This window comes from Hemicordylus capensis, chromosome 1, assembly GCF_027244095.1.
Source record: "Hemicordylus capensis ecotype Gifberg chromosome 1, rHemCap1.1.pri, whole genome shotgun sequence".
In the NCBI taxonomy this organism is placed as follows: Eukaryota; Metazoa; Chordata; class Lepidosauria; order Squamata; family Cordylidae; genus Hemicordylus; species Hemicordylus capensis.
In genome coordinates this window covers 376,980,448-377,004,076 of record NC_069657.1, presented here as the reverse complement: position 1 = coordinate 377,004,076, position 23,629 = coordinate 376,980,448, and the positions used below count along the sequence as shown (strand labels likewise).

The 23,629-nt window shown below is 41.5% G+C and overlaps 1 protein-coding gene across 7 annotated transcripts in view; it reads left to right on the top strand.

Moving 5' to 3' along the window:
- Positions 1-23,629, top strand: part of GNPAT (glyceronephosphate O-acyltransferase) — a 37,491-nt gene that overhangs the window by 3,762 nt on the left and 10,100 nt on the right. For 3 of the 7 annotated variants that reach the window (XM_053297955.1, XM_053297967.1, XM_053297987.1), the window contains exons 2-8: positions 5,767-5,955; positions 10,591-10,767; positions 18,732-18,861; positions 20,809-20,936; positions 21,351-21,426; positions 21,613-21,764; positions 22,341-22,471. In XM_053297955.1, coding sequence (XP_053153930.1) covers positions 5,767-5,955; positions 10,591-10,767; positions 18,732-18,861; positions 20,809-20,936; positions 21,351-21,426; positions 21,613-21,764; positions 22,341-22,471 — 983 coding nt within the window. Of the gene's footprint in view, positions 1-5,763; positions 5,956-10,590; positions 10,768-18,731; positions 18,862-20,808; positions 20,937-21,350; positions 21,427-21,612; positions 21,765-22,340; positions 22,472-23,629 lie in introns of all 7 variants that reach the window. The other 4 variants (XM_053297944.1, XM_053297973.1, XM_053297978.1 and 1 more) reach the window with 2 other exon arrangements.

Sequence of the window (23,629 nt, the reverse complement as noted above, 5' to 3'; positions counted from 1 at the left end):
TACCTGTATTGGTGCACAGAATAATTTCAGATACACAGCATTCTTGTCTGTAGAATCTAGATGGCCCTTAGTGTGTTATATTTGGGGGTACATAATTTGCTTTGTATTATTTATTTATTGGTTTTATAAACCACCTGATATAAAACATCTTCATGCAGAGAGAAATCTGCTGATTGATTTATTTGATTTATATGCTACCTTTTTTCTAAAAATTGGCTACCTTGGTGTGAACATTCCAGACTGTTGCGGGGGAAATGCTGTCAAGATTTTTGTAGGGAATGAGGAGGCTCTGAAGTGCTTAAATGACAGGAGAAGCTGGCTGTTAATCAGTCATAGAGCACATTCTGAGTTGCACGGGCCAGTGGTCTGACTTGGTAGAAGGCAGCTTCATATGAGCTGTGTGCTAATAGTGGGTAGAGAGTTAGGAGTTTTAGAAAATGTGGCTAAAAGATGTGGGATGAAGTAAGCTGAAAAATGGGGGACCTGAAGAATCCATGGGTGGGGGAGATATTTCTTGACGATAAGAAATGCCAAAGAGAAAGTGAGATTGAAGTAAAGCCTCACATAAGGCAGAAGGAAATGGACATACAAGGAAATAATGAAGGGTTGAGGATCATGGAGTCAAGATGGCAATGGCTTGTTATGTCTACAACAACTACTACAACAACAATAATAATAATTCGATTTCTATACCGCCCTTCCAAAAATGGCTCAGGGCGGTTTACAAAGAGAAATAACAAATAAGATGGCTCCCTGTCCCCAAAGGGCTCACATTCTGTGAGCCCTTTAAAACTTGTATAGAAGGGGATTTTGGGTAGTTGTGACTTCTTCTGTCACAACAGCATTGTGCCCCGATAATAACTCTTGGCAATGAGGATCAAGAACCAGGAGGATGAATTTCAGAGACTGATTTATCAAGGAGCCAGTTCTTTGCTTGCTTGTTTGTTCTCTAGTTTGTCTGTAAAATGCTGCTTAAATTAGTAGATGCTGAGATAGTGCCAGAGGCAACATCTTCCAGACAGATTAAATGGTCAGGGTTCAGGTGGTGGGGAGCCATGGATCTTTACTCTTGCGTTGCTCCATAATTTTTACATGTTTTAAGAAGTTGGTTTTTAAGGTTCTTCGGGAGATTGCATCCTAAATACATCGGGTATATGCTACTCTTGGTTTGCCAGGTCTGTGCTACTGACTTTCAGTTCTATGCTGCTACTGTGTTACTAGTAGCTAATCTGTGTGCTTGAAGTGTGATGGATTTATTTATGAAGGAAGATGTGGCAGTATAGTCTATGGGCCAAGGGCCTAAAAATGCGTTGATCAGTACATTTTGAGTGAATAAACAGTTTATTACTATTACAGCTGCTACTACTACAACAAATATTTATACAGGTATACCTTGTTACTCATGTGGATTGTGTTCCTTGCCTACTACCACAAGTAACTAGGCATTTTGCCTATGGAAAATGGGGAGTTAGGTTTCTGGATGAAAAAAAAGGACCAAAAAACCCTGAAAGGCATTTACTGTACTGTGGTTCATGGGATCTCCTTGTGCCTTGCCTGTACCTGACAATGCCCCCCAAACTGCAAAATGCTACCCCAAACTGTGAAAAACCACGGGAAAAATGCTTTAAAAATAAAAATAAGCCACAAAAATGGCTCCTGCAGACAAAATGGCGGCCAGAAGTGATCTCTGCAGTCACTTTTGGTCCTCTAGGAACTGCAAATATGCAGGTTTTAACCCTTTAGTATCCGCTGATAATGAAATCGGGTGCCAGTTAGACACCCATGAATATGTGAAAACGTGAATAACGAGATTTGCTTGTATCCTGCTTTTCAACAAGTTCCCAAAGTGTTTTACATAGATAAACAATAAATAAATAAGATGGATCCCTGTCCCCAAAGGGCTCACAATCTAAAAATTGGGGTAGTGTTTTTTGGATTAGTTATGACCCTAGTAGAATTATTAACCATGATGGTCTTTGATAATGAGTAGTTTTTGCATTTTTATTATGTTAAAATAGCTTTAAAATGCATAATAAGCAACAATGACTGTAAGATGGCCAAACAAATTTACTAATCCAACATTTGCTCTCTGAAGTAACAGACTGGTGGCTAAAAATGAAAAAGATGGTTTTCCCATGGCAATATTTATTATTTTATTAGTATTTTGAAAACATTAATCTATAGAAAATATTAAAATCAGTGTTTCTATAGAAATTTGTAGGAAATTGCAAAGTTTTCAAGTAAAGTTATTTTAGCTAATCATAAAAGTCATTGTCATCATCCAGTCAACCTCATCTTTGCCAGCTTGGTTGTCACGTTTCTCTGTGTGGCATATTGCTGTGCATGCCAAACCATTCTTCATACAAATACATGTGAGACCAGCACAAGACTGTTTGCACCTGCAAGACAACAGTTCAAGAACTGAAACAGGAGCTAGTAAACAGGAATAGTAAGTCTGTCTTACTATTCTTCCACCCACAGCTGTTTGGACTAGAGATTTCTGGAAACTGGATCAAGCAGTTTTTCCAAATAAACCTTGGTAATTAACATAGCAAATGTGCTGTTGCAAGGAGTCACAACAAGGTGGCAGTTGATGTGATGCTATACACCAGGGGTAGGGGACCTTAGCTCTTCAGCTGTTGAACTTTTGTTGTTGTGGCTGAGGATGATGAGAGTTGTTGTTCAACAATGGCTGGAGAGCCAAGGTTGTCTACCCCTCTACTACACTTTTTTTTTTTTTTTTTTGCACAGAAGACTATATAGTGTAACTCATGTATGTCTATCAATTTTTTATTACAGCCATTGGCCAGACAAAAGATAAAAATCAGAATAACAAATATAACTAATACACACAAATAGTAACTGATAATAACACACAATAAAACAGTATACAAGCATCCAGGATAGATTACTTTAAAAACAGTAAAACAGCTTCTAAAATTGAGACCTTAATCTCATAGCAATATAAAAAAATTTGGCCACCACTTTTGTAATCTCACAGCTTGTATCCACAAGGCAATATTGTGTATAAAAATCTCACACATTCCAGGAAATCTAACTAAAAGGGGGGGGGGGAATAAGTTCTTCTCTGACACCTCGATACAAAGAACAATATAACGGAGCATGGGTAACAGTTTCCAGGAGGCCAGAGCCAAAGGGGAAGAAAACCGTAGCTGAAGAATCCTTAGCGAACCTCCTTGCCAAAAGAGAGGAGGGCAGCACATTTAAGCGAGCCCAAGCAAACGCAACCCGAAACTTGGAAAAGTGAAGCATTGTTAGATAATTTGCACCTCTGTCTCCCGGGGGGGGGGGGGGGAATCCCAAAATGTAGGGGAGAGCAGGTCCTGTTAGCCGAAGACGTAAGTTCCTGACGTTCAGTGTCATGCAACTGTAGCAGGGGCGTAGCAAGGTTGGAGTGGGCCCAGACACAAGATTTTAAAATGCCGCCCCCCTCACTGAAGCTCACCTCATGAAGTAAAGAAATCTTAAATGAGGCTGAATAGTGGTAACAAAAAAGCATAGTAAAATTTATATATATATCTCCTATGTGCCACAATAGAACATCATCCTAAATTATTTTTTAAAAGGTTTTGTAAATTGTGGATGATGCAAGTCATTTAATGGTACTAGAGAAAGACATGCTGTTCTGGTAACTCCAGGTCTTAACACTCACATCAGTTTCAGAGGATGAATACAACTGAAGAAAGCCCAGGTGAGTGCGTGGCTGGGGCAGTCACTCATGTGACTTGCTTCTGGGGGGCCCCCAAGGCAGTGGGCCCCCAGACAACTGTCTCCCCTTGCCCTATTATAGTTACGCCCCTGAACTGTAGAAATAGTATTTCCTTCACCGTATTATTCTCCAGAGTAAGTAGTTCAGAAGGAGAAAGTCCCAATTGCATTATTTTGTTGTTTACATAAGATAGCCAGGTGTTTGGATAAGAGTCCAACCATAAATAACGGAAGAAAGAAAGTTCCCGGATCTCTAAACAGAGTTTAATCCATCTAGCAAAAGTAAATTCCCAAGCTTTACAGGCTATAGAGAAAGACCCAGATTCCAGGCAAAGAACAGAATATGACACACACTTAGGCACTGCAAAGATTGCTCTTAGGAATATAGACTGTACTTTCTCCAATTCAGTTGTTACCCCCTGTATCCATAGTGAGGCTCCAAAAAGTAAGTGAAAAAGTAAGTAAATCTTAGCCCGAAATACCTGGAGTGCCATAGTTATATACTGGCCTCCTTTAGAATAGTAGAGGCGCAAAAAGGCACTAAGAGTTTTACTGGCTATATGGATGGAGGACAGCCTGTGAGTATTCCAGTTAAGATTATATTGGGGGGGAAATGCCTAAATATTTATATTTGTAAACCTGCTCAGTACGGTTCTGATTTACTACCCATTTATATGATTTTCTGGATTTAGAAAAAACCAGGACCTTTGATTTTTTTATAATTGATAACTAACTTGTTATCGTTGCAATAGCAGGCAAAAGCATACAGCAATCTTTGCAAACTTAGTCTAGTCTGAGATAATACAGCTGTGTCATCCGTATATAACAACGCTGGCACTCGTTTATCAGACAGCTTAGGTACATGTGAATCCACCTTTCCCAGACATTGGGCCAAATCATTAATAAAGAGATTAAACAGTGTAGGGGCCAAGACACAGCCCTGTCTGACCCCACGAGCAGAAGGAATTAAATCAGTTAGAGCCCCATTAGTGGCATATCTAACCCGTAACGAAGATACGGAATAAAGCTGCATCATCAGAAATAACAGTCGCTTATCTTTTGTAGTTTTTTCAAGTTTGGACCGTAATAAGTGTATGGAAATGGAATCAAACACAGATTTTAAATCTCTAAAAGCAACAAAAAGTTTGCCTTTAGGGCCACTAGAATATTTCTTCACTAGATGATACAAGATCATACAGTGATCAAGAGTAGAGCGGCCTTCTCTAAAACCTGCTTGTTCAATCCCAAGAATCTGGTTCTCTGAGATCCATGCCTCAAGCTTGTCCAATAGATAAAGAGCATATAGCTTAGCAACCACGGACAACAAGCTTATGGGCCTATAATTAGATGGATCTAAATAAGAACTATTTTTAAATATGGGAACAACTATTGCTGTTTTCCATTGCTCTGCTATAATCCCTGTGCTGTTAATAGATATAAATAAATTGGCTAAAACTAAGGCCCACCATTCTATATTAGCTTTTAATAGTTCGGGAAGAATAAGGTCTGGACCAGGGGCTTTCCCAATTTTTAAATGTCCTATTAAATTCATTATTTCTGCAGCTATAACGGGGCCAACGGGGTAACACATCAATTAGAGGTGGTAACTCATGTATGTTTGCCGTGTTCTTATTATGCATTGCTTATTACTATTGCTTATTACACATTTAAAGCTATTTTTTACATAATAAGCTATTTTTGGGGAGGGGGGAAGCTACTCATTATCAAATGCCACTATGGCTAATAATTCTACTAGGGTCGAAAGCAATTAAAAAAACACTACTCCATTTCTTCAGTCAAAATGTACCACTCAACCCTTCTGGCCCAGATACTAGTATCAATAGAAGCTTTCTCAGGTTCTGTAAGGCCTACTTACTGTATGCCTTGTGGCTCATTTGTGGCTCATAAACTCTTGGTACAAATGATAAACAGATATAAAGGTATTACGTGACAGAAGAAATAAATCATCTTCTGACATGCCTGAGAAAGCCATTGTGGCTCAAGATACTGTCTAATTCTTCATTATCTTCCCAGCAGAAGAATCTCACATCAAAGAAAAAATATGACTTTGAAGACATTTTGGAGGAGAGGAGGCATTCTAGTGACCTCAGATATGCCATGAGATGCTACACTCCTGTTGTTTATAAAGGACTTTCTCCCTGCAAACCAAGTGCCATTAAAACTATTGTTCTGCAGTCTGAACAAGTTCAATATGTTATCAAACAGGTGGGCAAAGCTTTGGATAAACTTCCTTCAATGGTTAATGTATTTGTTGTTCTCTCTTAATAGTGACTTGAGCAGCAGCATCCTTGTTAATTGCCAAATAGAACAGTATTTTTCAGCTAAGATACTTTTCCCCTTGGCTGACTGTTTTCTCTTTAGGCAGGTAATAGAGATTCTTCAGATGGGATAATTGTCCATGCTGTTTTCCAGGCTCTGGCCCTTTGGAAAGTTAGCTGGAGAGAGTCAGATGAGAGTTGTGTAATTGTGGTTCATCTGAGTTTTGTTTTCAAACTTGTTGTTTTAAGGGATTTAACATGGTAAAGAGATCTAGCTTGGTAACATACATATCAATGGCATGTATGTTACCATGCTAGATCAGATCTGTGCCTCATAAACACATGGCTACTGTAACTCAACACAGATTTTCAGGGAAATTTTTCAACTTTGAAGCTGGGGGAATTACTCTGATGCCAGAGGACCCCTTTTCATCAATTCTACTAGCCAGGGAAACAGGCTTCTATCCATTTGGTAGAGTCAGCCCAGATTGACCAGCACAAAACCAGCAACTTTGCATCGAATTTGGCAGTGGAGACATTCCTTAGAGGTGCAAATGGAGTCAGAAGGCAAGGACCTTTTCAAAGAATGGAATTAGTCTTACCTAAACCACAACACAATAAATGAGCATTAGTTGCAATCATGAGATAGAAGGCTGTTCCAAGAAAGAGGAGGAAAGCTCTCTCGGCTGGCATCCGCTCCTCCGCTTCCACCACAGTTTTTAGAAAACAAGTAAGGATGTGGCTCTTTACCCAGGCTTTTAAATGAGATTAATTTTTACTCCTGCTGCTCTGTGTTTTCTGTATTATTGTTTTATATCAGTTTTTAAAATTTTAAATAGATATTATTTTTATATTTATATTAATCACTGTACTTTCTGTATTTTAATTGTGTATTGTTTTAACTATGTTTTAAACTGTCTTGAGATTTTAATGAAAAGCGGTACATAAATTGAACGATAAATAATTAATAAAAAGTGGGGGATGTATTCAAGCTGCTTGTGGGGAAAAATAAAAAAAAGTAGCATGGTGGGAGGGAGAAAGAAAGAGTGGTTTAAACCTCTTCTAGCTTGCTGTAAATTGAGCCAAAGAAAATAAGTGGATCTCAGGCAAAGCGATCTGGAATTTCGGGTGCTTGGTCCAATTTTCAGTTCAAAGCAGCAAAGAACAAAGGCATGGTGTCTGCTGAATTCTAGAGCTCCAGAGCTCTGAAAGTTGAAAACAAGGCATACAGGTTGAGTATCCCTTATCCAAACTGCTTGGGACCAGAAGTGTTCTGGATTTCGGACTTTTTTGGATTTTGGAATATTTGCATACTGTAATGAGATATCTTGGGCATGGGATCCAGATCTAAACACGAAAGGTTACTGTACACTGTACTTTATTTTTTTTAGGTTTTATTTAAAGTATAAAACAAACATTGAATTTATGATAACTTCAGGTAGCTGTAAATATAATGAAACTAATTGCGAGAAAATTTTCAACGCAATAATATTGCTGGTAATGTTAGACTCAAACATGGCATTTTAGGTGGAGATGAAATTTAGATTTCATGTGAAAATAATGTTTTGTTGGTGCTGCAGACGTACGCCGTGGTGGTTTCCGGATTTTGGAGCATTTCAGATGTCCGGATTAGGGATACTCAATCTGTATTAGTAAACTGTTATTGAAAGTCAGATGTCTCTGAATACCAGTTGCAGGGGAGTAACAGCAGGAGAGAGGGCATGCCCTTAACTCCTGCCTGTAGGCTCCTAGTGGCATCTGGTGGGCCACTGTGTGAAACAGGATGCTGGACTAGATGGGCCATGGGCGGGCCTTATCCAGCAGGGCTGCAGGAGACTTGCATTTAGTGATGTGCCCGAACCAGTCTGGAGGCTATTCTATAAGCCTCCGGACCGGTCCGGACACGGGGTGGTTCGGTTCGGGAGGATGGGGAGTTCCATTAAAGGCGGGGGGAGGGTTTACTCACCCCTCTCGCGCTTTTCACTTTAGTGACCGTATGTACTGTAGTAATTGGGCGGCAGGATATCGCCCTGCCGTCCATTTCCCCGCTTTGGCTGCTAGCCTGCTGAAAAGTAACGCAACTCTAAAGGCGGCGGCAGCAGCAGAAGAGGAGGAGGAGGAGAAGCCGCGGGGAGCTGGGACTTCCCTTCTTCTGCCTGGGCAGAGACAGAACGCGTGGGAGGTGCTTGGCCGCCTCGCTTAGAGCTGAGGGAGCGCGTGCGCACGCGCAAAAAATGCTCTTCACTTCTGCAAGTGGCTTGAAGACAGAAGCGGAGCGACTAATGTTTCCAGCCAGGGAACAGAGGGTAATGCCTCTACCTCCTGGAAGTAAAGTTGGTTTTCCTAGTTTGGAAAACTTCAGACAGAAGCAGTTTGGTTCCCCCTTTCCAGATGCTGGGAATTTGGTTGTGTCCCCTCCCCAAGCTGCGGCTGCCTGCACTCTTTCTGAAATTTCAGTTTGCCTCAACTACTTGTGCACACACCCTCTAGCAACCTGGCTGGAGTTCTTGCACAGCCATTTGAACCCATGTGCATCAGCGGCCAGCCCTTTTGCAAGTTATGCAGCATCTCTTGCATGGGTTCCAGCGCTGGGTTGCAGGAAGCAGCCTCCTCCTCCGAGGAAACACCTGGTTTTTCACTAATGGATCCCAAGGACTGCAACAGCACCGAAGCGGCCCATGAGATGGCAGGAAGAGGGTAGGGCGCTGCTGCCAACCACCTAAAGCAGGCAGGGCGTGTACATCCATCACATTGCTGAGAGGCACTTCTGATTTTATTTCTAAGACAATATTTTGATTCATTAGAGGAGCCAAGCGGGGAGAAGCCTTTTGTGCGTGCACACGCGCTCCCTCAGCTCTAAGCGAGGCGGCCAAGCGCCTCCCGCGCGTTCTGTCTCTGCCCAGGCAGAAGAAGGGAAGTCCTAGCTCCCCGTGGCTTCTCCTCCTCTTCTGCTGCCGCTGCCGCCTTTAGAATTGCGTTACTTTTCAGCAAAGCCTTTTTCAGCAGGCTAGCAGCCAAAGCGGGGAAACAGACGGCAGGGCGATATCCTGCCCCACTGCCCCCGATTTCTCAGCAGAGGAGCAGCAGCCAAAGCGGGGAAACGGATGGCAGGGCGATATCCTGCCGCCCAATCACTACAATACATACGGTCACTAAAGTGGAAAGCGCGGGAGGGGTGAGTAAACCCTCCCCCCGCCTTTAGTGGAACCCCCCACCCCGGTGCCGGACCGCAGCTCTGCGGTTTTGTGCACACCCCTACTTGCATTGGTGGTCAGTGACATCTGGCAGGAGCACAAAGGCAGCAGGGCTCTAGGCATGCCGCTTCAATCAGTGGCTAGGAGTTGCTCTGACTGCATTAGAGTGTAGTCAGTTGGGCAGTTGGAACTTCCCCATTGTTCCAAGACCTATACCTGCAGGACTGGCAATTTGGTTTCATCAAAAATGCAAGAGCACTAGGTGAACTTCCTACCAATTTGACCATCTCAGTTGCCAGAAAGCTGACCCTCAAAGCACAAACTCAGATTCATGTGGCAGTTTTCTGGGCCAAGATAGAGGTTACATTCCAGGATGATGGTCTACTTGGGCAATGCATAATTTTCCTGTTATGGTCTTTTGGTTGGATAGAGTGAAAAGGCTGGTGATATCTTTTTGCTAGATGGAATGCTCACACATCTCCTCCTCCTTCAATAAACAGAGATTGAGTCTAGCTAGGCAAAAATGAATCTTCTCTTTGTAATGTCCCATTTACTAATTAGGTTGTTGTTTTGTGTTGCTCTTAGGAAACCCAGTCAACAGTTTCAGCTTTAGTCAAATTGACCTTGCTGTTTCAAAGTGTAAAAAGTAAGCTTCAGAGGCAAGATGCTGCTAAATATCACTTGCAGAGGAGCAATGGCAGGAGAGGGGGCAAGCCCTCACCCCCTGCCTGTGAGCTTCTGAAAGGCTTCTGGTGGGCCACTGTGTGAAACAGGATGCTGGACAAGATGGGCCTTGAGCCTCATCCAACATGGCTGTTACTATGCTGCTGGGAGGAAGAATTAATGGGAATTCAGCATTGAGGCTGAAATGGTCACTTGTTGAGGAATGCCAAGGAAAAGCCTACAGACCGGTTCTACTTCATATGCTAATGGGTGAAAACAACCACTTGTTAGCTTAGTAACACAATGGATATCCAGATCCTAAAAGAGTTTTGCAGAGAAGCGCAGATATACGATATTTAGACTTAATTCCTGATATATACAACTATGCTCACCTTGGGTTAACAAGATAATGCCCTGCAAGTTTGTGTATGAAATTGGGCTCAGGCAACTGTATTAAAAGTATTGCAACAGCGTCCACAAAACCTACTGGCTCACAAAAAGGTCTCCCTCCTATAGATATCTATGTTACTCATTTGTGAACTACAGGGAGAGAGAGTGGGGGAAGTGGGGAAGGAAGGAAGCAATGTATAAAGACACCTTTGGTTCCCTCAAGACAATTCTGATTTGGGGGTGTAGCCATTTTCAAGTCTTGTTGTTAAGGCTCTGGGCCAAAATGACTACAAGGAGTGTCTTGATATTCACGACTGTGTCCATTTTTTGCTTAGCTGTCAAAAGAGACAGGTGAATCACCTGACATTATACAAGAAGAAGCAACAGAAATTCTGGATGAGATGGGCCACAGCATGCATATGGGAGCTATACGGTTTTTTGCTTTCACACTGAGCAAACTATTTAAATGCCTTTTCAAGAGTGTTTTTGTGAATGAAGACGGCATGCAGAAAGTAAGTAATGGTATGAACACTTGCATAAACAGGTAGAATTCTATGCAGATATGTTTGGGGTGATATTTAGTATATTTGTATGCAGCCCAAAACCTGCATCTCTGGGTGGTTTTAAATAAAACAACCCAGATTAAAAACAAAGTTAAAACATTAAAACAATTTAAAACAATGTTAGATTCTTCACCTCAAGATGTAAAAATAAGTGACTAGATAAAAGTATAATTGAAGATGGGAACTCTTTTCAGGCGTTCTGTGAATGCATGGGGAAGCGGGGAATGGAATTGCATGTGCCTGACCTCCACACGTTCATTTTGTGGTCTGTGAAGAGCTTCCACATTAACACGTAGAGGTCAGACCCGTGCGTTCCTGCTTCCCTCTGGAGTCATATAGCATCTGAAATGGGCTAGATAGTTGTTTTAGCAATGGAGAAAGAAAGAAAGAAAAGGAGCTTCTGCATTCAATAGCTTTTCATTCACAAACATCAACAGCTGTAAATGTTATTTATTAACATGTAGGTGTCCATATGAGATTCCAAGAGGCTGTAAAAAAAACTCGTATCATCCTTTAAAAAATAACTTCTCATCCTATATGTTTGTGTATATCTGTTGTCATTTTTAAAATCTTCATGCATGTCGACATGCAATCCCAAACATAAATTCTTAGAAGCAAGTTCCATTAAATCAGTGGGACTTATTTTCAGAAAAGACTGCAATCTTTAGCATGCTTACTAGGGAATAAGTCCTACTGAACTCAATGGAACTTACTTTGTAAACAAACTCAGATAAAAATATGTTTAAAATGAAGGTGTAAAAGTACTAAAGACTTTTGGGGGTTTGCTGCAGGAATATGCTGTGTGATTCCATTATTAAAAAAAATTTCAGCTGGTATGTTGAATTTCTGCTGGATTAGTATTTCAGCATAGGTATGTGCACGAAGCAGATTTTGTGTTTTTGTTTTGAGCTCAAAACGAAATGCAGACAGCCAAAACATTTTGTCGAAACATGGTTGTTTTGACAACCGGTCAACCCAGTTGTTTTGACAGAACAAACCTTGAAATGTTTAGAGTGTTTTCCCATAAGGAACAATGGGAAACTCAAAACACCCCATTGTTCTCCATAGGTAGTTCTTAGGGACCCCAAAGTGAGTTGGGCATGATGAGTGCTACCTACCACCCAACCCATACAAAAAAAGGGCAAGCTGGCAATTTTTAACCTTTTCCTCAAACTCCCATAGGAACCAATGGGGTTTTGTGGGAAAGGTTACAATTTTGTTTAAAATTACCCACTTGCCCTTTTCTTTTGTGGGTTGGGTTGTAGGGAGCAGCCATTATGTCCTACCACCCAACCCGCTTTGGTGTCCCTAGGAACTACCTATGGAGAACAATGGGGTGTTTAGAGTTCCCCATTTTTCCCTATGGCCGGAACAAGCTGCACTCTCAGAGTGCACTGCACACAAGTTTTGCATTGCAATTTGTAATGTGTTTTGCAACCCTGCCTTGAAAAACAATGCAGAAGCACACAATAAAAGGAAATCTGTCCCTCCAAACACAGAACACACATTTCAAAGACAGTCCAAAAATGGCAAAAAAGAATCACTGACCCAAAGCTGTGCTGTGCCTGTGCTGCAGTAACTTCATTGGAACCAGTTGCGCTCTCGCACACAATTATGTCTCCTTACTTCCTAGCATCGCAACAGCAGGGCCCTTGGCAGCAAGCATAGAGCAACTTCAGTTACATTTTGACTGTGTACACTTTGCAATGCAAATTGCAGAGCAGATCAGAGCAGTGAGTGAAACACAAGTTAGTCTCAAGGCCAGACATGGAGCTTCTTCACAGCAATCACTAAGAAATATTACACATATACACAGAGCTGCTACTGTCCATTTCTTGCCACAGCACTATCTCACAAACAAACCAAAATAGGGGTGTGTCCGAACCGGTCCGGAGGCCATTCTAAAGAATGGCCGAACTGCCGGACCGGTTCGGTCCTGGCTGGTCCGGGTCCGGGTGGGGGGTATTTCTTTAAGGGCGGGAGGGCTTGCTTACTCCTCCCGCCTCTTTGCCCCCTCCAGCGCCCGTATTTCAGAGAGTAACGGGGCGCTGGAAACCAGCTGCCACCCCCCACCCCCCTGCCGCGAGCAGATTAAGCCAAAAACTAACACTGCCGCCATCGCCCGCCAGCCCTCCCTCCCTCTCAGCCGCCCGCCCGCCCGAGTCCTCACCCATGCTGCTGAAAACAAAGAGAGGAGCTACCGAACAGAGCTCCTCTCTCTTTCAAGTCCTGTAGGCTACTGAGGCTTTGTGCGCGCGCATGCGCGCGCCACAAAGGACTTGATCACCGGAGGCCCGGTCTACCCGCCGGGAAAAGGCCGGGTAGACCGGGCCTCCAATCGCCGGAGGCCTGGTCTACCCGGCCTTTTCCCGGCGGGTAGACCGGGCCTCCGGCGATCAAGTCCTTTGCGGCGCGCGCATGCGCGCGCACAAAGCCTCATTAGCCTACAGGACTTGAAAGAGAGAGGAGCTCTGTTCGGTAGCTCCTCTCCTTGTTTTCAGCAGCATGGGTGAGGACTCGGGCGGGCGGCTGGGAGGGAGGGAGGGCTGGCTGGCTGGCTGGCGGGCGACGGCGGCAGTGTTAGTTTTTGGCTTAATCTGCTCGCGGCGGTGGGGGCGGCTGGTTTCCAGCGCCCCGTTACTCTGTGGAATACGGGCGCTGGAGGGGACAAAGAGGCGGGAGGAATAAGTAAGCCCTCCCTGCCCTAAAAGGAAGGCCCCCCTTCGGTGCCGGTCCGGACTGCTCCGGACCGTGCACATCCCTAAACCAAAACACAACTCAGGGAAGGCAGACATCCAAGTTCTGAGATCTAGCAAAACCAGATAGTTATAGCAGCAATAGCACTATTTTATACTCGGTGCTGAGAAAACCAGAAAATCAAACCTTCCTTCCATCCTGCCTACCTGCCACAGAGATACAAGAAAATGGAGCAGTCATGGCCTGGGCATTCCTGAGCTCAGCTGTCTGAAGACTCTGAACAGGATGGAAGGAGCAGGAAGAAATGTGTACAGCACTCCAAGATAGATGTGGGATAGGGCCACTCCAGGAAGAGCATCTGCATGCTTGGGTGTATGGAGAAGGTTCCAGGTTCCATCCCTGGCATCTCCACATATAGGGCTGAAGGAGAGACTCCTGCCTGTAAGCAGGGAGAAGTCTGACTCTGTGTACTGTAGACAATACGGAGCTAGATGAAGCAATGCTCTGACAAGAAACAAAGCTTCTTGACTCTTACCATGGGAAGAACTCTTCTTTCTTCTCTTCTTCTCCAGCATATATCCCGTGGCACTGCTGCCTAACTGTCTGCCTGTGTCTGGATAACACCATGGCCTCAGATTGGTGCTGGGCCCCGGCTGAAAGCCTGACACATGGGTTAGGGCACCAGTCCATCTCATCATGGCCATGGCAGTGGCATGAGTGCGTGTCTGTGTGTGTCAGCAGCACTAATGGGCAGTCTGTGATACATCTGGTTTTCGAGTTGACCAAGGTGGGGCGAACTGCCAGTGATATTGCAGTGGGTGGGGCTAACCATCAGTATCAATCAGCAAGGGAAAAACAGGCCTCCAAAATGACACTCAAAATGTTTCAAATTGAGATGGGGTTGTTTTGCTTCAAGCTCGAAACAGTCCCTTAATTTAAAGGACATCTTGTTTCGAGCTTGAGACACTTGAAAACAGCCCATTTGAAGTCGAAACGTTTCGCTGTCAAAATGTTTTGCATGTCCCTGTTGAAGCATATTGTTACTACTTGAGACAACACAATGATTCTAAGAACCACAAGTAGGGAAGTGCATGAACCAGTTTGGAGGCCCTTTTCCAGATGTCCGGACCAGTTTGGCGGTGGGGGGAGTTTACCTTGTAAGCAGAAGGAAGGGTGCTCTTACCACCACCACCTGCCACATTTCCCCCGCTGGCACTGTGCTGAAAATCACTGGTGCGGGGTGGCAGCATACCCTCTTGCCATCCCAGTCAGTGTCAGACTGGAAGTGGCCGGTGCGTGTGGCACATGCGCACCGGCCACTTCTGGTCTGATGCTAACTGGGGCAGCAAGAGGGTACGCTGCCACCCCGCACCAGCAATTTTCAGCACAGTGCCGGCAGGGGAAATGCAGCGGGGGTGGGTAAGAGTACCCTCCCTGCTACTTAAAGGTAACCCCCCCCCCGCCATTGAACTGGCCGTTGGCCGGTTTGTGCACATCTCTAACCACAAGTGGTATTTCACTTGTGGAATGGGGTTCTCTGCTCCCTGTTGTATCCCCAGTACCCACCCACCCCAGCAAATTCTGTGGTTCAGAGGACCCTTGGGTACAGTGGCGGATATGGTGTAGGGGGTAGCTGATGGAGGGAGGAGTCAGCAGAAAACATGAAAACCACCCCCCCCCCATGCATGAGCAGAACTGCCTTTTTGTTTGTGCTAGGCATCATTGGATCCAAGTCAGTGTTCTTCAGCAAGAAGGATTTGCATTTTTCCACCAAACACTTAATACTTAAATTATATTGTTGTTTGATTGGGCATCTAGACTTAATATTGTCATATGTATGCAATGTAAACTTTGCTTTTAATTCCTTTTTTATAATCCAAGAGCCCATGATGGTTCTGTGTACCTGATAAGATATGTATATTCTAACCATTGCAACAGCTGGCCTCTTTTACATGTATACAAGAAATTTGAATTGTCTTAAGCAATTTCGAGGTTCGAGATCTGTAATGTTTTGTCTAGAAATGTGTCCTTTCTTTTCAGTATAAAATCAGAAAAAAAAGTAGTGAGGTTTGCCAAAATTGGACATCCTCAGACTGTTCTTGTTTCCAATAAGCTCTTTTTATATTATACAGTACATTGGCTGAAACCAATGCTAATTGTGGAAATGTGTCCTAATTTAAAACCCAGCATTATTTTAGTGGGGCTTCCCCCAGTCAGATGCCCTCTTGAGCACCTCATACAGTATATGACTGAAGCTGATCACACTTTCTGTGCAAGTGTTTTCCATATCTTTGTTGGGTTTGCTTTCTGTGCTACGACTACAACAAGGCAAATTCATGAGAAACGAAGAATAATCCCATGTGAAGAAATGAATTTCAAGGTTGATGTGAAGGCTTATACAGAGCTTCTTAAGAATGAAGTCAAGTCCATGAGAAGATGTTAGCTTTATGTGATTTATTACCACAAGATCTTTCAACTTGAGTATTAGAAGCAAATTGAAAAGCACGACCAAAATGTAAAGCAGAAAGCACTGTGGCATGAGATCAGGCAGGTATTTTTCTCAGAATTTGAGCTTTTATAGATGAGAAAATCCTTCAAGAAGAAGCCTTTCTGCTCAAGAATATTTGTAGTCCATGACTTCAATAATGTGGGATAGCTGGAATAGGAAAATGCAGCAGGAATGTTCACTCCATAGCACTTGAATTTTTTTGCACACACTGGAAATGCCATACAGAAGAATGTTGAATTTCAACCCAGGATGTATCTCCTCCAAGATTTTCACAAGATAGACAAAGCTGTGAAAGAAACATTCACTGAACCAGAAGGACATGAATATTTATGTAAGGGATAAAGTGTTTGCATTGCACAAGAAGATGTTGAATGGTGATAGATGCCCTTTGTTAGACGCTCTATCTCAGAAGCAACTTTTTGCTTCTGCTGTTCATGCAGTTGACTGGATGTGATTATACTACTATTCAGCAAAAGCAAAGGTGAAGCTAACTTCCATCCTTGAAAAGAATTTAAAGGCTTAGAAAGTCTTTGTCTCACTGGGTACAACTGAAAAGGATGTATGTCAAGAGACTGAGAAATTTGTCTATACTGTGTATAAGAAAACTGTATCATTGTGAATGAGTTCAGGTTGGATAAATTCTTTAAAATGTAAACCCAAGGGAAACCATCCCGTGGTTGCAATCAAAGGGATAAATGGCAACTCACTTCTGTCATATGTGCCAGAAGAGGCCTGTTACTTCATTTTCACAGTCTTTTGTCATTAAAAAACATGCAGTTCATACCTATATATAAATGTATTGGGATAATCAGTGTGTGGAGAGAACTGGTTATGTTTACAGTATGCTTTGTACATTATTTCTATGCTATACTATTTACTGTAATGAGTAAAAATGGTTTAAGTGTTGGTTAGATTATCTCCATTATAAAATCATCAATAATTTGTATTAAAATGACAAAGTTTGTTTAAGACAGAATCCCCTTTGTGACAGATTAATACTTCCTATGTTGTATAAGATATTTCCACGAAACCACTAAATATTAATGGTTTTCATCGTTGCTTAAATGGTGTGATGTGACTATGGAGGAGGAACCTCTAAAATAATTTTAGAGTCAATTTTGTGTGTGTGCCTGATAAAATGGCATTGTGTCAACTATGGATTTTATTTGCTTAATAAGACTCACATTCCTTAAACACATGTACAAAAGTCCGTCTGTTGTAATGGCTGGGGAAACCACATCTTATAAGGTAGGCAAAACAGGTTCTTGTTCTAGTAATTATGGAGCAAAGTCTGAAAATGACATTGGAACTTGCAATATTGGACACAGAAATTGAGCAAATAGAACAAAGAGAGAATAGAAAACAGCCAGGTGTAGTTGAAAAATGATTCCATAATAAACTGGACATCTGAAAGCAATTTTTCAACCAGTTAGTGATTGTTTAGCATTGGGTAGCATCCAGAGTAAAGGTTGTGTCAGAGGAACCCTTTCACTTGTGCAGTGAGGGGAGGTGCCTTCCAACCCTCTGAGATGTATTTTGAGGGCTGCAGAGGAAATTGCTGGAAATTGCCATACACACCCATTGTGGAAGCAGTAAACACACACTCCTTTTACTTTACCCATTGTGTTTAAAAAGGAAAATGGAGCAAATAATCTGCTTCTCATCAAGCAGTAGGGATGTACTGTGTGATGAATTAAAGCAATAGGCATGCATGCATATTTAGAGGAATCTATGAAAGTCTCTACTAGACTTGCTACTAATCTCCACTGAGATATCCCAGAAGAGAAACATGCAGTTAAGCCTTGTGAAAGCTCAACATCTTATCTTTGGATCTGGGAGCAGTTCTCCGTTTCAGCCTTGTACAAAGACTGGACTGATTGACATCCAGACCAAGTTGCTCAATAGTATGACTCTGGAGATACTGTAAAGGACTGTTTCGTGTTAATAGGATTTCTATGGGCTTATTTAGTGAGGACATCAGCAACTGTCCTCTGTTGCATCTATCCTTAAGTTTCCTTCCCCTCTCTATTGTGTTACCATGGCCCCCAGAGGGCTGGGAATTTGGACAGAGTAGGTATTTTTGATCCCTCTGAACCATCCTCAGCTTGATGTTCCCCAGGTCAGTACATCTGCTGTTTCCATGGCAGCATGTGGGTAGAATGGATTCCTTGTGAAAAGTGTTTTGCAACAGTGTGGTTCTGCTTCTCTGAAAGAGAAGGTGATGGCTTGCACCTCTCATTGCAGGAGATGCGGGTGGTCTTTGTAAACTACTGCCACTTTGCTGCTCTTGAAAGGCAAAGCACAAGGGTACTTCTTTTTGGTGGTGTTTCTCATGAGGTGGTTCTGAATCAATTTTATAACTGCTCTAAGATATCTTTAAGGCAGTCCAGCATTGTGGCTGTTCCCTTGTAGAGGAATGGATGACAGGGCAGTGAATACCCTAATGATTCAGCTGATGGCACTCAGTCAATCAATCAGTCAATCAGTAGTCCAAGAAAAGAGTTGTCTGCCCCTATGCTTTTGAAGTACAGTATGCATTTCCACACAGGTAAGTAAGTATTTGTATGCAAACTTTTTATCTTAATTTATTCTTCCAACTATCTCTGAAAATCCTGAAATAATTGTAAAACGTATTGTATTGAAATAAAGGTTACTCAGAAGCCTTCTTGATGTCTACAATAACCAGTTGTTTTATGTTCTTGGTTAGTTACAACAGGCAATTCAAGAGCATCCAGTTGTCCTGCTGCCTAGTCATCGGAGCTACATAGATTTTCTATTGTTATCATATGTGCTGTACACGTATGACATGGCTTTGCCTGTTATTGCGGCAGGAATTGGTAAATATTTTACTTTAACAACTTGCTCTTGCAACAGCCAGAATCTTGTACTAGCTGAAATTGGATTGGCCAACAGGGTCTTGGGTGGGATTTCAGCAAATAGGATTTCAAAACTTTTTTTACACATCTTTTACACATCTTTTCATAACTAGGGGTTACAGGAGGCGTGCCAAAATTTCAAAGCTCACTGAATATAATTCTGTCCTGGAACAAGAAGGGCAATAACCTTCTTGAGAAAGTTATAGTAGGATTTCATTATTCAGGCCTGTGATTGGGATCATCTATGCTGATCTTCAAGATGATTCTCTCTTATACAGAGGAGATTGTAAGCGTTAATAAAAGTGAGGGGCAAATGATCATGTAACGTATCACAAACAACAATAAGCCATGGTAGAACACTGAATATTCTGTATCATGGAGTACAGTAATGTGTACCTTACAGTAACATTTGGGCCAAGATTTGGCATTGGTATGTGAAGGAAAGGAGGCAACTACATCCATGTTTAGTTATTTTTACTGAACAGATAGTTGAAGCATTTTGTATAGAAAACATCTTAAGGTATTTTAAATGTGAGAAGTAAGGCTGACATTTAAGTAAGGCCAGACCTTTAGCAGAGCAGTGCTTCATCAGTGGAAACCTTTTCTGTGAATGGAACTGGAAGGAGAGTTACATTAATTTAAGGAGACCTTGCACAATCAAACTCTCCTCAATCAAGGTAGAATCTTCTGCCAACAAAGTACCACTCTGCTAAAGATCTGGATGCTGCCTGTGATCCTACCAGGCTGGACCACTTCCTTAGGGACTAATTACACCAAGGCTCCAGCAGCTGCAGCCAGAAAGCTGATTATTTTGTTGGTGGTGTTCTCGCTGTGTGTAAATTGGACTCTGAGAAGCTTGGGCCTCAAAGGAGGTATACAAATAATCAAATGAATGAAATAGCTTGTGATGCTAAAACTTCTAGGCACTGGATGCAGTGGATAGTTACTCCAATCTTGCCTTAAAGATAACCTGTCAAAAAGGAAATGATGCAAACAAGTATAGTTTATTAATAGTCTAGAATTTTTTTTAAAATTGCAGGATTATTTGGATTGTTGACTGCTATATACTAGGAGCACTAGATGGGATTAGACTTTTACTGACATGTCTAAACCAGTCCATTTTGTGAACCACCTGGAGCCTTTGGAGTCAGGTAGTATATAAATTGAATTAATAATAATAATAATAATAATAATAATAATTATTATTATTATTATTATTATTATTATTATTCCCAGGTCCTTGGGAAGGACTCGATGTCTGGATAAAACAAAACAATAACACCTGTCTGACTGTGTAAACAAGAAATAATAATAATAATAATAATAATAATAATAATAATAATAATAATAAATAAACAGTCAAGTGTGCCATGAAAGAAAGGCAGGATTTCCCAGTGCCCCAAACAGAATCCAGAGAATCCAAATAGCATATCCTAAGACTAGTGATTCCTCTTGATCAGCATTGTCAGAGGTTTTTCCCAGATCTGCAACTTGAGAGACTTTTTATCAAATTGAACCTGGAATTTTGTGCATTCAAAACATGCTACACCACTTATCTGCTCTTATACACACACACACACACACACACACACACACACACACACACACACACAGAGAGAGTCCAGATGATTGAGATACATAGTCTGCATATGCTTAAAAAAATAATTCCTTTATATATTCGGTTACCATATTTTATTTCAAGTTGTGAATCACTTTAAGCATTTTAACATGAAATGGGAAGGCGAGATGTAAATATAATAACTTTATTATTGTGTATTTCTTTTGCTTTCAATGCACTTCCCAAACTGACAATTCCCAAAATGAATCCATGCTTTATGCTACTTACTGAAGTGACTGCTTGACGGACACTGATTAACTTTGCTGCTCTGCATTATGTGTCCATGCTAGATTTCCTGGGAATGAAAGTGGTCGGTGAGCTGCTACGAAAAGGGGGTGGCTTTTTTATGCGACGTACGTTTGGTGGGAACAAACTGTATTGGGCAGTATTTGCTGAATATGTGAAAACTATGTTAAAGGTAAACATCATTACAATTGTCTATAACTTAAAAATGAGTTTTAAGGTTTGCTCTTTTTTTAGCTTTGGTCATTGCAATATATAAAAATGTCTCTGCTGTGAACATTAGGCCACTGCCATTATTTATTTATTTTTGTATTTGATTAAGCAATTGTTTTGCTTGTGAGGGATGTTGAATTTTGTGCTGCTTGCTGTTGGACCCATGTAGCTGCTGCTTAAAAACTTGTATCTTGCAAAAATAAGCATTTCTTATAGTGCAATCCTAAATATTTGCACTGAGAATTAAGTCCCTCTAAGTTCAGTGAGACTTGCTCTCTAGCAAATGTGCCCTGCACAGCAGCTTAGCAATTGATTTTTTTAAAAAAAGAATATATATTTTGCTTACTGTAACCGTCTTGTGTTTCTTCCCCTGAAGACTGGGTACGCCCCTGTTGAGTTTTATCTTGAAGGAACAAGAAGCCGCACTGCAAAGACTTTGACTCCAAAGTATGGTAAGTTGGTCAGAATGTTAAAGCCTTTGAATTAGTTGATTTATGCAAAGTCAGGAGTCATTAATGTGTTCAGCACAAGATGCTGAAATATATCTTGAGCTGTGAAAGCAGTTCACCTTGGTATAATCCTTTCTTGAAGATATGCATTTATTTTAGTTTAAAAATAGCATTTTTTTCTTGTTACAGGTCTCCTCAATATTGTGATGGATCCATTTCTTAAAAGGGAAGTGTTTGATATTTACCTTGTTCCAATCAGTATCAGCTATGAGAGAACACTGGAAGAATCCCTTTACACATATGAACTTTTAGGAGTCCCAAAACCAAAAGAATCTACATCGGTAAGAAAACAGGCTTGTGTTAGTATAGCCCAGTTGATGAAATGTTATAAATATTTCCAGATCCAAACTTCAGCTTGGCCATAAACACACTGGTCACATTTAGACAAACTGTGGTGTGCGTGAGTCATTGATAGACCTGTCCTTCATAAACTTGTCTAAGCCCCTTTTAAAGCCATCCAAGCTAGTGGCCATCACCACATCCCATGGCAGAAAATTCCATAGATTAATTATGCACTGTGTGAAAAAGTTTTGTTGGTCCTAAATTTCCTGGCCTTCAGTTTCATGGGATGACCCCTGGTTCTAGCGTTATGAGAACAGGATAACAGTTTCTCTCTGTCCACTGTTAAGTCTCAATACGGCCACAATGTATCTTGGGTAAGTTGCTTCTCACCAGCCTTGATTTCCTGTTTATAAAACACAGAAGTAATAGTGACAAAACTCACAGAGCTGGTGTGAAGATGACTGGGGTAAGAAGCATGAAGCACTTTGAAAATTGTGATGTGGTGCTATAAAAACAATGATAATATATGTAGCATACCTGCAGTGCCTAAGCTGACTTTTATCCTTACTGCATAGGGATTGTTAAAAGCTAGAAAAATTCTGAGTGAAGATTTTGGAAGTATACATATGTACTTTGGACAACCTGTATCACTCAGAACATTGGCAGCAGGGAGAATCCACAGATGTCCATATAACCTGGTTCCAAGGTACCACAATACTTGATTTTTTTTTTTTTAATGGTTTGTGAACAACATTAGATTTGGGTCCATTTTTCACTAGATTCTAAAATTACAAGATACTTAGATAGTGAGGTTTTTCTTTTCTTTTCTTTTCTTTTTAATGCAATGGTTATTTAAGAGAGCGCCTTCTTTGTCATGAACCCTGCCACCTATTAGGGTCATCTGGAGAGGTCCGGTTGCAGTTGCTGCCTACTTGTTTGGTGGCAACTTGGGACTGGGCTTTCTCTGTGGCTGCCCCAGGGCTTTGGAATATGCTCCCTGCTGAAATAAGAGCATCTCCTTCTCTGTTTGTTTTCAGGAAGACCCTCAAGACTTTCCTGTTGCAAGCTTTTAATTAGATTTTAATACTTTTAATAATTTGTTTTATTTTATCGTGTTCTATGTATTTTCACTTGTGATCTTAATGTTGGGATTTGTACACCACCTAGAGATTTACATATCAGGTGGTATAAAAGTATGATAATTAATTAATTGTTAGGAACCGCAACACTGCTGTTGCTGTGTTGCTAGACCAGTTCATCTACTTATTCATCCAACCTTCATTCTCTTATCTCAAACACTGGCCAGATCTGGATGCTTAAGAGATGTCACAGTGCCAACAAAATCTAGTTTAAATGCATCATGGGTGTACTGACCCAAAGCTGAAAATATTCCCGAAATGGGGAGCGGGGGGACTATGTAAACTAACTCCATTAATACAATCAAGTATGACACATAAATGTAGGAGTTAGTACAGTTCTTAGTGATGATGATGGATGATACTAAATATATGACTTGGAGATTTCATGAACCACTGCAGTATCTCAGTTTTCCTTACTGTGTTACCGCCTTGCTTTTCCTGCTGGCTTAGGTGATATGGGACTTTCCAATAGTACAATGAATGCACAGTTGTGGTTCATCTTTGTGTTGCGTCTTTAAGGAAGCACTTCTGTTTTGGAAGAGATGGCATTTCCCCAGCATACAAATGTCGTCATTGCTGAAAGTATAAGCTGTCCCATATTAGCCACAGGAGTGCAATCTGTGGAAAGCCTTGACTTATCCTAATTAAGCCTTCTTTTGTAAATGATGAAATAAATGTTAGTCCATGAATATTATTCAGAGCCAAGGGAAATTGAACATCATCTT